This window comes from Lichtheimia ornata (assembly GCF_029851405.1).
Source record: "Lichtheimia ornata isolate CBS 291.66 chromosome Unknown scaffold00147, whole genome shotgun sequence".
NCBI lineage: Eukaryota > Fungi > Mucoromycota > Mucoromycetes > Mucorales > Lichtheimiaceae > Lichtheimia > Lichtheimia ornata.
Genome location: NW_026695466.1, coordinates 17,571 through 30,938, shown reverse-complemented (window position 1 = coordinate 30,938; position 13,368 = coordinate 17,571). Strand labels below are relative to the sequence as shown.

Genomic DNA, 13,368 nt, shown 5'->3' with positions numbered 1-13,368 from the left:
ACAATGATCAGGGGAAAGGATTGCATTGAAAAGAAAAAAGCCAAGGGCAGAGGTATCATCAATGTGATGGCGTGCTCATGTCGCGTGTTACGCGCAGAAATGATAAAAGGCGACCCCCCGTTCCGCAGCACCCTTTTTCCCCATCTTCTTCTCGTTAATTTCGCGCAAACGCATACACACCCATACACGCTCATTTGGTAAGTGGACAGCTTATAGCATTCATCTAATGCCATCTCATTCGTATGTACTTCTTGTAGCTATCTTCAGACCTATTTGCTTGCTTGCTTCTTCTCCTCCTCGTCTTCCACTTCGTTATCATCAGTAAGTGCATGTTTTATTCATCATGTAATAGCATTTTCTTACATTCTTTCTATAGAGATTAACATCAAGGGTGACCGGCACGATCCTCCGTAATCCTCTGCTTGGCCCCAACTTTTCAACAGCTTTGTCTGCATTCCTTTGCCCGAACCCACCCGAGCACGGTAAGTACACTTCTTTTTCTGCTTTCATCTTGCTGAACTGACATCTTTTATTGTACATAGGTGAGGGGAGGGCACCCCGGGCGGTTCTTTTTTCTTTCTTTCTTTCTTTCTTTCTTTGTTCTTTGTTCTTCTTCTTTCCCTCTTTCTCTCCTTCCTTGTTCCCCTTTCTCTCGTTCCCCTTTTTCTTTCTTTTTTCTGCCGCCTGGGAAATCTTGATGGTAAGTTTATACGACGATGTGATGATACATTCCAATACTAATGATGTCTTCCATTTACATTGACTTTGCTGGGTGCCATCTTTTTGCCTTTGTACGATATCCACCTCTCGCTATTATCCTTCCATTTCATCCTTTTCCTTTGTACTATAATCCTTTATCCCAAATTTGTAAATTACTCTATTTTTTAATATTATAAAGATAATGGGAGGTTTATACTAATGATTGCTGTTCTACGGAGACCACAATAGGCCTTACTCTTTGATGTATAGCCATTTGTTCTTGCACTCGTACTGAATGAACCAAACGTGCGTATTCGGGCTTGTTCTTCACATGATCTAATGGATGAGAATCAATAAAGCAACACTATCATTGAGAACCCCTCCTTTCTTTCTATATTACCTATAGATGCAAGTGATCCATCAATACCATAAATCCGTGTAATGAATGAGCAAGCGCGTTCACTAAGCAAAACAAAGTTCCTTCCCAAAGCGAGGTCTGGCTTGATAGATCCATCCATAGCAAGTAAATTGCCATTTGAAACTCGGCCTGGGATTTCAGATATACCTTGTATGTTGTAGCAGCAATATCCATGTATCAGTGTCACTATCACCAACGCCTATGACAGCCATAAATAGGCTTTACCTTTAAGGAAATCCACCCAAGAAGCAAACCATTCTTGATCAACAAGGTAACATCCATGGACTGATATCAAATTGGTGCTTGCATCGAGAGAAGGATTACGGAACCACATCCAAAATTGGTATTGTTCAGCTTCCCTTCGTTGTTGAATGAGTGCGGTCTTGTCGCCAGGTGGTTGCTCAGGTGAAATGTAAGTTCGCAATATCGATCGCACCATATACTGCTCTTTCCAAGGATCCTCCCATAAACCAAGCTAAGATGTCTTATCAATAAGCTTATTGATGTCCATATTCATATCCCAACCTTCTCCTTCTTACCGTTCTTGAGCATGAAGAGCACCATACTTCCATGAAATTGGGAACTGAGAGCCTTAGTACAACAGCATGAGTGCATTGGCGATTGGATAAACAATGTGGCGTGCCATCGCGGCATCCTTTGGATAAACGTATCATATATCAGTACAACGCGTTGCCTGGATACCGCTCACCATCTCCTCCTTCCTCTTTGTGTGTAATTACCTAGACAAATACCATATTCAAGACACGCCCATGATTGTTGGCCACAGCTGCAAGGCGTATCATGCTTGATGGCGGATGTTGCTCGTAAAAGTGAACAAGGACAATCGACGGCTTGCAAATGAGGACACGTCGTCATCAGGTCACCTGAAAAGCCTAATTCCTTCCATGACCCATAAGGCTGCTTGCACGTGATTCCAAATGTCCCAGCGAGGGATTGCCAAAGCTGCTCGTTATCTTCCAGTGTAATCAGGTTCCTCAATGTCGAAAGGAAGGTGCTGATCTGTACAGGTTCGACGTAATGTAGTATCCGTAGCATAATCTCGTTGGGAAGATCCAATAAACCCTTCATTGTGCAATCCACCAAAGTCGTCAAAGTGAAAGAGAAGTAAAAGTTGTTGTGGCAGTTGTTGTTTCAATAAACATTTAACCTTCACTGGCGTTGTCTTGACTTTCCACATGGTCGACGACGGGGGTATGAAAGCATGTTGATGCCAAAAGAAGGCACAAGGGCCTGTTCAATCCATTGTTTATATATACCTGGCCAACAAGCCTTGTCACTGCATACGTTCTATTCACAAATGATATAGGAACTCACCAATACCATATACAATCACGATAAAGCTGTGGTTGTGGTGTAGGTTGGAAAAAACAACATTGTTGGCGTACCATGTTTGCATTTTTCATGCATAACATTCCGCCAATGCTGCTGCCCCTAGGCCCGCTCGGATGAAATTATTCCTCCTCATCGCCGCTAATGTGAGTGGCTTCCCCGCGAATGAATGAACCATCCCTTTTCATCCATTGTTCCCTAAAGAAAGAGTTGAGTAATATGATTATTGATACCAACAATCGCCGTTTGTGTGTTCCCAGCTCTCGGTTAAAGATAAGTGCTCTTTGTTGGAAATAGCTTATCATATCCAGGTTGTGGGGCGCGGTGACATGGTAGCCGATCGAGGTGTGTAACCATCCATTGTGTGACACAATATGATTGGCTTCCGTGCCACAACTAAAGCAGCGACACCCAAGTGATCCTTGGCTTACCCTTTTCTTCGGTTTCTTTTGTTTTCCCCTCTCACTCCCTTTTCACATCATGCCAATCACAACAACCACCGATTTTAAACACTTGGCATCCATTATTGGTATTGCTACAGCAGCGACCATCAGCTTATTGGCTCTCAAATACAACAATCGAGCCATTTTCTATGAGCCACCCGAGGGCATCCCTATGATTGAAGGGCATCCACTGGTTGGAACGCTCTTGAGCCAGATTATTAATAAGGACCGTTCTCATGACATGGATTGTGAAGCATTCGAACGGCTAAACACGCTAACATTGTAAGGACAACAAAGCAATACAAAACACGTTATTGTCAAACGAAGCTCTAATGATTGTTATTGTTCTATTCTCAGTTCCGCTTCAGCAGCTGGTCTTCGACCTGCCGTCGTTACCATCAATCCGCTCAACATTGAACATTTCCTAAAAAGTACGTTGCATCATGAATAATGTCACTTTTGACTTTTGATACTCATCCAAGCCTATAGCCAACTTTGAAAACTACGTCAAAGGAGCAGATTTGGTGTAAGAGCACTTGTAACATTTATTGTTGGAATGACCCAGTCTAATATCACGTGAATGATTCTTATAGAGATGCCCTTGGTCATATGCTTGGTACGGGCATCTTCATCAGCAATGGTGAGCATTGGCGTATCGCTCGAAAAGCTGCATCCCATGTTTTCAACGTTGTCAATTTTCGCGACCATTTCACTGAGTAAGTGCTTAAGATTTATCTTCCTTGGCATCCGCTCATTGACTTTTATCATACAGCGTGTTCATCAAAGAGCTAAACATTATGTGTGATGGACCTTTTGACGAGAGAGCACAAAGTGGTGAACCCATTGACTTTCATGACACGATGTTCAAATTCACACTTGACACCTTTGTAATGTAGGTATCACGATGATGTGTGTGTGTGTTTTCTAAAAGGCCATTCATCACGGATGATGCTATCCATGTTGTAGGATCGCCTTCGATGTACAATTGAATACGCTCTCATCTCGAGGCACTATCGATTTTGCTGAAGCCTTTGATCGCTGTCAAGAAGATTGCTTGGATCGATTAATCAATCCCTTTATGCCTATTGTCGAAGCCATCAAGCGTATCACACCGGGTCAAAAAACAATAAAGCAACATCTCGAGGTGATTGACAATCTTGTTTATGGCATCATCCAAGAACGCAAACAACGTTTATCCAATGGCGAGAAGTTTAAGGATCTCTTGTCACGCTTCATGGATACCCAAAACGAAGATGGAAACCCACTAAGCGACAAGGAGCTTCGAGACACGGTGATCAACTTTTTACTTGCTGGTCGTGATACCACTGCTCAAGCGCTTTCGTGGACGTTCTATAATTTAATGCTGCATCCTCGAATCGAGAAGAAATTGCGGGATGAAATCAATGCCAATGTGCGTGATGAGCATGAATCAGATTCCCGTGCGCTCTATGAAGTTGTCAAGCACATGCCTTATGCTCATGCAGTGTATGTGTAACCTCATGCAGACACAAAAAAAGAGTTTTGAGAGCTGAGCTATGGTGATATGCATACATCGTAGGTTGTACGAAGTACTACGGCTCCATCCACCGGTGCCTGGCAACGTCAAGGTTGCCTTGGAAGATGATATTTGGCCTGATGGTACAAGAATACGTAAAGGAGATGCTGTTTGCTGGAGCCCATATGCACAGGGAAGAAGTACAGAGATATGGGGTCCTGATGCCAAACAATTGAGACCAGAAAGATGGATCAATGAGCAAGGAGAGTTACGTCGTGAATCTCAAGGCAAATTCCCAGTATTCCATGTAGGCCCACGTGTATGCCTTGGTAAGTGCAATCGATCATGTATATAATGTGTACGTCAATGGAATGCTAGTTTACTGAAATCCAATAATGCAATCTAGGTCAAAACCTAGCTACACTCGAAGCCATCGTAGCAATCATCTTTTTGCTAAGACGCTATAAATTTACCCTTGCGCCTAACCAGGATATCACCTATCGCACTGGCCTTACGATGCCCATGAAGAACGGTATGCAAGTCTTTGTGGAAAAGCTTGCATAGGTTATGATAGCAGTGTCGCTTGTATGATTATGTTTTGTTATCACGCTTCAATAAATATGAATACCTTCATTGTCCATGTGTCTGATTCTGCCTCGGCCTACCAAAGGAGTATTTGTACCATCATGTCGCTTTTCTTTTATGAGTCGAGGTGATAAACTCAACATGTAGGTTATATACTTCCTTTTCCTACTCAAGCTAGATCCAAGCATGCTCATCATGTACTCATAAAACATTGAGTCACAGCTCCTTCTTTCTTGCACAGAATGAATTAAGCTTACAATGAACCAAGTTTATTATGTAACATGCATTACGTATGTTGGGCATCATCACTCTCGAATTAATATCTTGTAATAGAAGCGCTCGAGGACCATCCCTACCTTTCGACTATCAGTAAGTGAGCTAGGACTCTGTGACAAAAGATTCTCGATACGATGATGTAAATGATCCAATCTCGCTTTCCAATCTTCAAGTTTCTATTCCCCCATTCAATCCGGAAACGAACCAAGTGTATTATGTTGATTCAATGAAAAAGTTGAAGAATAGCACATGGTAGTATGAATGTTTATCGAGTATGTATGATAAAGGAAGAGCATTGTAGATTTTGTAAGCTACGGGTGAATTACATCGAGTCAACAGGGGATAATTGTGCCATTCTATTCTTGGTTGCTGTCGTCGTAAACATCCTTCATCCATGATTGTAAAATAGCTGCTGCATGCATTAACTCGAGTACGCCAATATCATCCATCCATGGCTGTACAGCACCATTTGTCAATTCCATCCCATCCATCATCACCATCCTCAGCCGTATCCACGTGATTAGCTCCATCCTTCGTGCTGACGACGTGCCAAATATAAACAAGGAAACATTCATGACCTCTTTCTCATTACTGTACTTGATTGTATTCCTCCATCATAATCGATGCAAGTCCAATAAGAAAGTGCCCCTGTGAGTGCTGCTTCCTTTTCCATCCGGATGATGACCACTCACGTGCTTGGTCATTTTCTTTTGTTGCAACTCAACGAGGTGAAGATTGCTTGCATTGAGGTGTAGAACTTGATGGCTGATGGGGTATCATCCAAACTAGACATCACGTGGCGATGGGAACCAACCTTGTCAATATACCCAATTCCTTCCATCCCATGTCCCAAAGCAATAGAGTATGCAGATCCATATCCAAGTCGCATGTATTGAAAGCAAGTTGCTACACGTAAATAAAGCTGCTGCTATACAATGGCTATCTGCTGTTCACGTAACGAAGGCCTGCAAGGCAGGTTGCTGCAAGTAACTTGAGACAATGGAGTAAACACCTTGCTAATAGCAGCTGCTGTTGCATTTGGTCGTTACAGAAAGTGTGTAAGAGCGTGTGTTGTAGTAGAATGACAAGGTCGTGAAGGCTGTTACACTTGATCATCGTGGACGATTGTACACAAGAAGGTGTAGTGTCAAGGAAGGCGTGTGTTGTAGTAGATCGACAAGAAGGCTGTGTACACGCCATGGACTTGCCATTCAATCAAAGACAATCGGATCAAGAGAGTTGTAGGATTGACATGATGGGTTAAAGCAGCACAATCGTTCGCAGGTGGTAGTTGTACTTGAATGGGGCAACAGATGAGAAGGGGAGGAAAAGAGAAGTAGTAGGAAGCGGAAGAGCTGGAAATTAAGTAGATCTTCCTGATGCTTGGATGATACTTCTTTGTTTGAGTGCTGCTCAGTCAAATCCCCTCGAATCAAGGATGTTGAATGATGGGCATGCTGGGCTGGAGCAAGACAATCGTTCGTATGCATTGAATTGGGCAACAAAGGTGAATGGGAGGAATGGGCTGCTAGCTGGCGGTTTACAAATAACTTTGCAAAATGATTTCTCTGAAGTTGGATGATGTTTCTGTGTTTGAGCGTTTTTCAATCAAATCCTCTCCGATCAAGAAAGTTTAATGATGGAAATGATGGTCTGGAGCAGGGCAATCGTTCACATGCATTGGAATGAACCAAAGTCGGAAGTGGGATGAAATGGCTGTTATGGACTGTTAAACAGGATTGCAAGTATCATGCATTGACTCTTCTAGTCATGCATAATCAGCAGTGTTACACAAACACACACCTTTGCATTGGCTCTGTCAGGGACAAGCTGCTTGACAATGAACAAAGAACTCTTCTAACATAGCATCACGCTTATAGCATAGTTAAAACATAAAGACAGCCATATCTCAAGATTTCACAATGAAACTCGGGGTTTTGAATAGAGCAATGTGCTCGGCTTGGCCAACAGCACCTTGTGTGAAAGTTTTACGTTCAATGTCGCAAACAGCCCAAAAAATATTTTTTTGGTCGTCGTCGTCGAAGAGGTCGACCCTCAGATCCAGTTTGGCTGGTTGCGACATTGCGAAATCTGGGATTGGCAAGCTTGATCGTGAAACTTTCACCCAAGGTGCAGTTGGCCAAGCCGAGCACATTGCTCTAATAAAACCCCCACGTTTCATTGTAAATTTTGGAGATACAGGCACCTTTATGTTTGTAAGCGTGATGCTATATGAGAAGTGGTCTTTGTTCATTGTGAAGTAGCTGGACCCTGGCAGAGCAAAAGATGCAGAGGTACGTGTTTGTGTAACTGGGTTAAAAAGTTTGGACTTCAGGGACCATGCATGACAGGTACGCAACCCTCATTTTCAGGTCATACATTGGCAGTTAATAGCTACTTTTGTGCATTCCCAACCTTTGTGCATTCTATTGTAGGTGGACGATTCTCCTTCTCTAGACATTCATTTCCATGATTCAAGTAGCTTGATCCGAGCTGATTTGGTTGAGTTACGCTCACACAAGATTACATCGGTTGAGCTACATCGAGCGTGCTTTATGTCCAGAGTGATGTAATCTCTCTTTGACCGCAGCTCAGTCAAATCAGCTCGGATCAACCTACTTTAATCATGGAAATGAATGTCTGGAGCAGGGGCATCGTTCCCATGCAGTGGATCTCGCAACAATGATGATTGGACAAAGGTGGCCGTTAGCTAGCAATACATGCCTGTTCCTAGATGATCCATAAAGTAATTATACATTGACCCTTTCATTCATGCAAACGTAGCTGTGTTACACAACACGACCCTCTGCATCTTTTGCTCTGCCAGGGTCCACCTACTTGACAATGAACAAAGACCACTCTTCATATAGCATCACGCTTACAAACATAAAGGTGCCTATATCTCCAAACTTTACAATGAAACGTGGGGTTTTTATTAGAGCAATGGGCTCGGCTTGGCCAACAGCACCTTGTGTGAAAGTTTCACGTTCAATGTCGCAACTAGCCCAAAAAATACTTTTTTGGTCGTCGTCGTCGAAGAGGTCGACCCCCAGATCCAGTTTGGCTGGTAGCGACATTGCGAAATCTGGGATCGCCCACGATGAACTTCATACTTTGACACAAGATTCCTTTGACCCCGACAAGCACGTTGATCTATTCAAAACCCTACGTTTCATTGTAAAGTTTGGAGATACAGGCACCTTTATGTTCGTAAGCGTGATGCTATATGAAGAGTGGTCTTTGTTCATTGTCAAGTAGCTAGACCCTGACAGAGCAAAAGATGCAGTGGGCGCGTTTGTGGAACTTGAGTCATTCAGCACAGGCGATGCATGATTCTTGTACACTATTTAGGAATAGTTCAAATGCCAGCTAATAAAACCTAGTCCACCATTCTCCATTGTTGTCCAACCCAATGCATACGAATGATTGTCCTGCTCCAGCCCATCATCCCCATCCTTCAACTTTCTTGATCCAAGTGGATTTGGTTGAGTTACGCTCAAACACAGAAACATCATCCAATATCAGAAGAACCAAATTGGTAAGTTATTTGTAAACTGCCAGCTAATAACCCATTCCTCCCATTCACCTTTGTTGCCCAATTCAATGCATACGAACGATTGTCTTGCTCCAGCCCAGCATGCCCATCATTCAACATCCTTGATTCGAGGGGATTTGACTGAGCAGCACTCAAACAAAGAAGTATCATCCAAGCATCAGGAAGATCTACTTAATTTCCAGCTCTTCCACTTCCTACTACTTCTCTTTTCCTCCCCTTCTCATCTGTTGCCCCATTCAAGTACAACTACCACCTGCGAACGATTGTGCTGCTTCAACCCATCATGTCAATCCTACAACTCTCTTGATCCGATTGTCTTGATTGAATGGCAAGCCCATGGCGTGTACACAGCCTTCTTGTCGATCTACTACAACACACGCCTTCCTTGACACTACACCTTCTTGTGTACAATCGTCCACGACGATCAAGTGTAACAGCCTTCACGACCTTGTCATTCTACTACAACACACGCTCTTGCACACTTTCTGTAACGACCAAATGCAACAGCAGCTGCTATTAGCAAGGTGTTTACTCCATTGTCTCAAGTTACTTGCAGCAACCTGCCTTGCAGGCCTTCGTTACGTGAACAGCAGATAGCCATTGTATAGCAGCAGCTTTATTTACGTGTAGCAACTTGCTTTGGTACATACGGATTCCAATGGATGACACCATGTCAGTTATCAAGCACGCTGCAATACAAGCAATCTTCGCCTAGTTGGGCTGCGTTAGAAGATGATCAAGTAGGATTGACCAACGGCCAGCCGTATGGAAAAGGAAGCATGTCAGCAGCGATCACATGATGGCTTTAATGGATGGACTCGATCAAATACAGATATGGAGATTCCTGGAATGTTGCTTCGGTTACTTTGGCACATCGTCAGCAGGAAGGAAGGATCACATCATATGAACTCGACTGAGGATGATGATGGATTGGATTGGCATTGACGAGAGGGCTTTTATCTTCGACGAAGGATGGTTGATCGCTATGGATGGTATTGGAATGCTTGAGTCCAATCACGCTGCAGCTGTTTTGGGATCCTGGATGGCAGCGGCAGCAACCAAGATTACAACGACACAAGGACATCTTGACTCTATATGTGACGCATACCTTCACTTGGGCAAAGTTGTTTCTTTATGATATCCACTTGATAGATGCCCCCACCTTATGTCTTATTCTTCGATTTCCATTGAATGAAAATTGGATTATACATACTATCGGCTCATTTGTGCAGAATGTGGATCGCTTGATTGGTTTCTGGATTGAACGGGGGAATAGAAATTTGAATGTCGGATATGAGATTGGATCATTTTACATCCTTGTATACCAAAGTGGATAGGCGTCGGAATGTGATTTTGATAAAGAGCTTTGAGCACAGGCCATGCGGGATCGAATTGGATCAAATCAATGGTTGCTCGAAATCACTATAGACAATTGTGATGGCTTCATGAGGACAATGGATTCAAAAGTGGCCATGGAAAACGTGTGAGGTCTCGTATTTCATTTGTGCTCTCCAATGCAAAGTGTGAATGGTTAGTAGCACCACGCCAAGTCAAAGACTCTATCATCCGTTACGTGCGATGATTTACAAGGCTGGCATTATGGGGATCAATTGCAGCACCATATTAGCCTTTGATAGCAATATGAGATAGAGCGTATGCAGCAATAGATTCTGATCGGTTGTCAAGGTTGGTTTGGTCGTGCAACAGCATGACTCAAGGTGACACTGACAAATCCGATTCGTTCCCACAGGTGGGCAGCGCATGAAAGATACACCGCCCAATACTTATTTTCCAGGTCAACAACATCTCAGGCTTACAACATCGGCTACGTTCAAATCTGCTACCATGGCGAAAGCTATTGAGGAGTGATCTGATCGGCTTGATGATAGTAAATGGGAAATGAGCTTCAACATGCTGGCAAAGGTCACACGTATTTGCATCACAGCAACAACAGTAAGATGATCAATTCACCTACCATCCTCGCGTTATAAAACAACATTTTTATGTATGACCCAAATGTATGTGGTAAGCTTACTTAAATATGACTGAAATCGCAATTGCACTTGAGCTACATGAAAATGATCAGACGTATTCGGGTATCAAAGGCTTGATCTACCTATACAGAATCAAGAGCATCAAAAGCTTACGTACAATTTGTCGTTATTTAGTATGTTACACGTATACTGTGTGCATCAGTCAACGGGATTTACCGATTTCGGCGTTGAATTGCCCATCTACAGCCCCTGAAAGGCATCTCTCTTTTTCCCAGATCGGATAATTCACTTTTGCTTTTTTGTTCCTCCTTCCCAACCACTCTAAGTCATGGCCGAAGAAAAAGTCCAACATGAGGAAGAAGCAGTGGCTCCCTCTCCAAGCCATTTGGAAGATCCAGATACTTTCAAGCAGGTGGAACGCCGCCTGGTGCGCAAGATCGATTTGCGGTATGTAGGATGAATTTCATTGTATATGCTTACTGATGGTGGGAACGTAAATAGTATCATCCCTTGGGTCGCCATATTGTACTTGATGCTTAGTCTTGATCGAAACAATATCGGCAATGCACGGCTTGGAACATTGGAAGAGGATTTGCATCTTAGTGGCAACGACTATTACACTGCATTGACGATCTTTTTTGCTGGTAAGTTTTAGACGCAAAGGTGCAAATACTGCTGTGAGGCTAATGCGACATCAAAGGATATGTTATTTTTCACATCCCGTCGAATCTCATGGTGAAGAGGTAAAACTTACCAAGCACACACAACAATGGCAAATATGAACTTTTTTCTTTGTTGCAGATTGAAGCCATCCCGTTGGATTTCAGCTACGATGGTTCTATGGGGTGTCTGCTCCATTTGGTAAGCACCAATGGCTGTCTTCAAACTTTTTCTCGATCATGCATATTCACGCATCTCGCTATTTAGCCAAGCCGCTACAAACAATGCTGCAGGATTGATCGCATGTCGTTTCTGGTTGGGAGCATTCGAAACGGGTGTAGGACCATCAACACCATTGTATCTATCATTTTGGTACCAGCGTGAGGAGCTTGCATCAAGAGTATGATACATGGCTTTGGAAGTACAGGGTAAAGATGGATGGTTTATTGATGGCCTATTTAATAGGTAGCCCTTTACTTTGGCTCATCTACATTGGCAGGTGCCTTTTCAGGTGCCATCGCCTATGGAGTACTAGGTAATCTTGAAGGTGTACATGGCATAGCAGGTTGGAGGTAAGACTACATAGACAAAGACTGGGAGATTGGATTTGCTCATGAATGATGGTACACATTCTTTATAGATGGCTTTTCATTATCGAAGCTGCGCCAACGATTTTCCTCGGTCTCTTGAGCTTTGTGATGTTACCTGACTTGTAAGTGGATGCGATATTGGGATAAAGAATGTTGCCAAGTTGTTCAACGATGCATACTTTTTTTTGTTCTTTAGGCCCGAGACGGCTGGGAGATGGCTGACTAAGGATGAAAAAGCCGTAGCAGTGATGCGTACACAATCTAGCGGCAACACCGATGATAAGCCATTTGACAAGCACCAATTCATTTCAGCGTTAATCGACTATAAAAATTGGCTAGCAGGTAGCGTATACGAAGGCTCCTCATTGATTCAAGGTGAAGATGTGGATATAACCATGATTCTTGTGCATGTGCATAGTGATGATCTATGTTGGATTGAATGTCGCTCTCGCCAGCTATGCTGTCTTTGCCCCAACCATTATTCGTGATCTCGGTTTCAGTGCACTGAATGCTCAATTGCTCAGCATTCCACCGTATGCCGCTGCGTGCGTGCTAGTATTCGTAAGTACATCATTTATAATTGCTCAAGAGTCATGGCTAATGATTACTGGAAAAGCTTGTATCTTGGAATTCGGATCGCACCCTACAGCGTGGGTATCATATTATGGCCGTATCGTGCTTGGCAATCATTGGATACATTTTCCTTTTGGCAACTCTTAATGTTGGAGTGCGTTACGCTGGCGCTGTTTTGGTGGCATGTGGTGTATACCCCATCATTCCTCTGGTAAGTACAAACGGGTATACAATCGTAGTAGCGGGTTTATTCACACGTAATAGACCTTGTCGTGGGTATCCAACAATAATCTTGGGCACACAAAGCGTGGCGTGGCTATTGGCATGACAAGCATGATCGCACAGGTAACGATATCCAAATGACATGTTATGTAGCATTACTCATAAAATGAGTCGATTTATTACATGTAGTGCTTCAGTATGTTGGGAACCCAGGTAATTTACATGTAGATCACCCCTATGTATGTGTATGATGCTTACTTTGGATTCATAGATTTACAAGACCGAGGATAGCCCACGCTATATCAAAGGTCATGCAGTATGTTTGGTGTTCATGTGCCTAGCATTTATTGCAGCAGCATTGCTTCGTTTCTTGCTCAAGCGAGAGAATGATCGTCGCGACCGTGAATATGGTAAACCAGATTCGACTGATTTATCCGAAGTCCAAACCGGTGATCGCCTTTACGACAAGCATCCCAAATTCCGTTACGCTTTGTAAATACGTATTAT

General features: G+C 43.2%; 3 protein-coding genes across 3 annotated transcripts; 2 read left to right on the top strand and 1 right to left on the bottom strand.

The window, feature by feature from the left end:
* Positions 1 to 910: 910 nt before the first annotated feature.
* On the bottom strand, positions 911 to 2,206 carry O0I10_012694 (uncharacterized protein; the record flags this gene model as incomplete). Its single annotated transcript, XM_058492582.1, has 5 exons — positions 911 to 1,035; positions 1,100 to 1,264; positions 1,343 to 1,592; positions 1,657 to 1,772; positions 1,858 to 2,206. The coding sequence occupies 5 exons, from the start codon at positions 2,204 to 2,206 to the stop codon at positions 911 to 913; spliced, it is 1,005 nt and encodes a 334-aa protein (XP_058336661.1).
* A 741-nt stretch (positions 2,207 to 2,947) lies between these two features.
* On the top strand, positions 2,948 to 4,969 carry O0I10_012693 (uncharacterized protein; the record flags this gene model as incomplete). Its single annotated transcript, XM_058492581.1, has 8 exons — positions 2,948 to 3,192; positions 3,268 to 3,341; positions 3,400 to 3,436; positions 3,504 to 3,626; positions 3,683 to 3,802; positions 3,877 to 4,395; positions 4,469 to 4,734; positions 4,812 to 4,969. 8 exons carry the CDS (start codon positions 2,948 to 2,950, stop codon positions 4,967 to 4,969), a joined length of 1,542 nt encoding a protein of 513 aa, XP_058336660.1.
* Positions 4,970 to 11,144: 6,175 nt separating this feature from the next.
* Positions 11,145 to 13,357, top strand: O0I10_012692 (uncharacterized protein; the record flags this gene model as incomplete). The annotated part of the gene is made up of 13 exons (XM_058492580.1): positions 11,145 to 11,263; positions 11,318 to 11,460; positions 11,517 to 11,559; positions 11,618 to 11,677; positions 11,744 to 11,876; positions 11,942 to 12,048; positions 12,117 to 12,188; positions 12,263 to 12,408; positions 12,485 to 12,627; positions 12,683 to 12,850; positions 12,904 to 12,984; positions 13,051 to 13,074; positions 13,133 to 13,357. 13 exons carry the CDS (start codon positions 11,145 to 11,147, stop codon positions 13,355 to 13,357), a joined length of 1,464 nt encoding a protein of 487 aa, XP_058336659.1.
* Between the last annotated feature and the right edge of the window lie 11 nt (positions 13,358 to 13,368).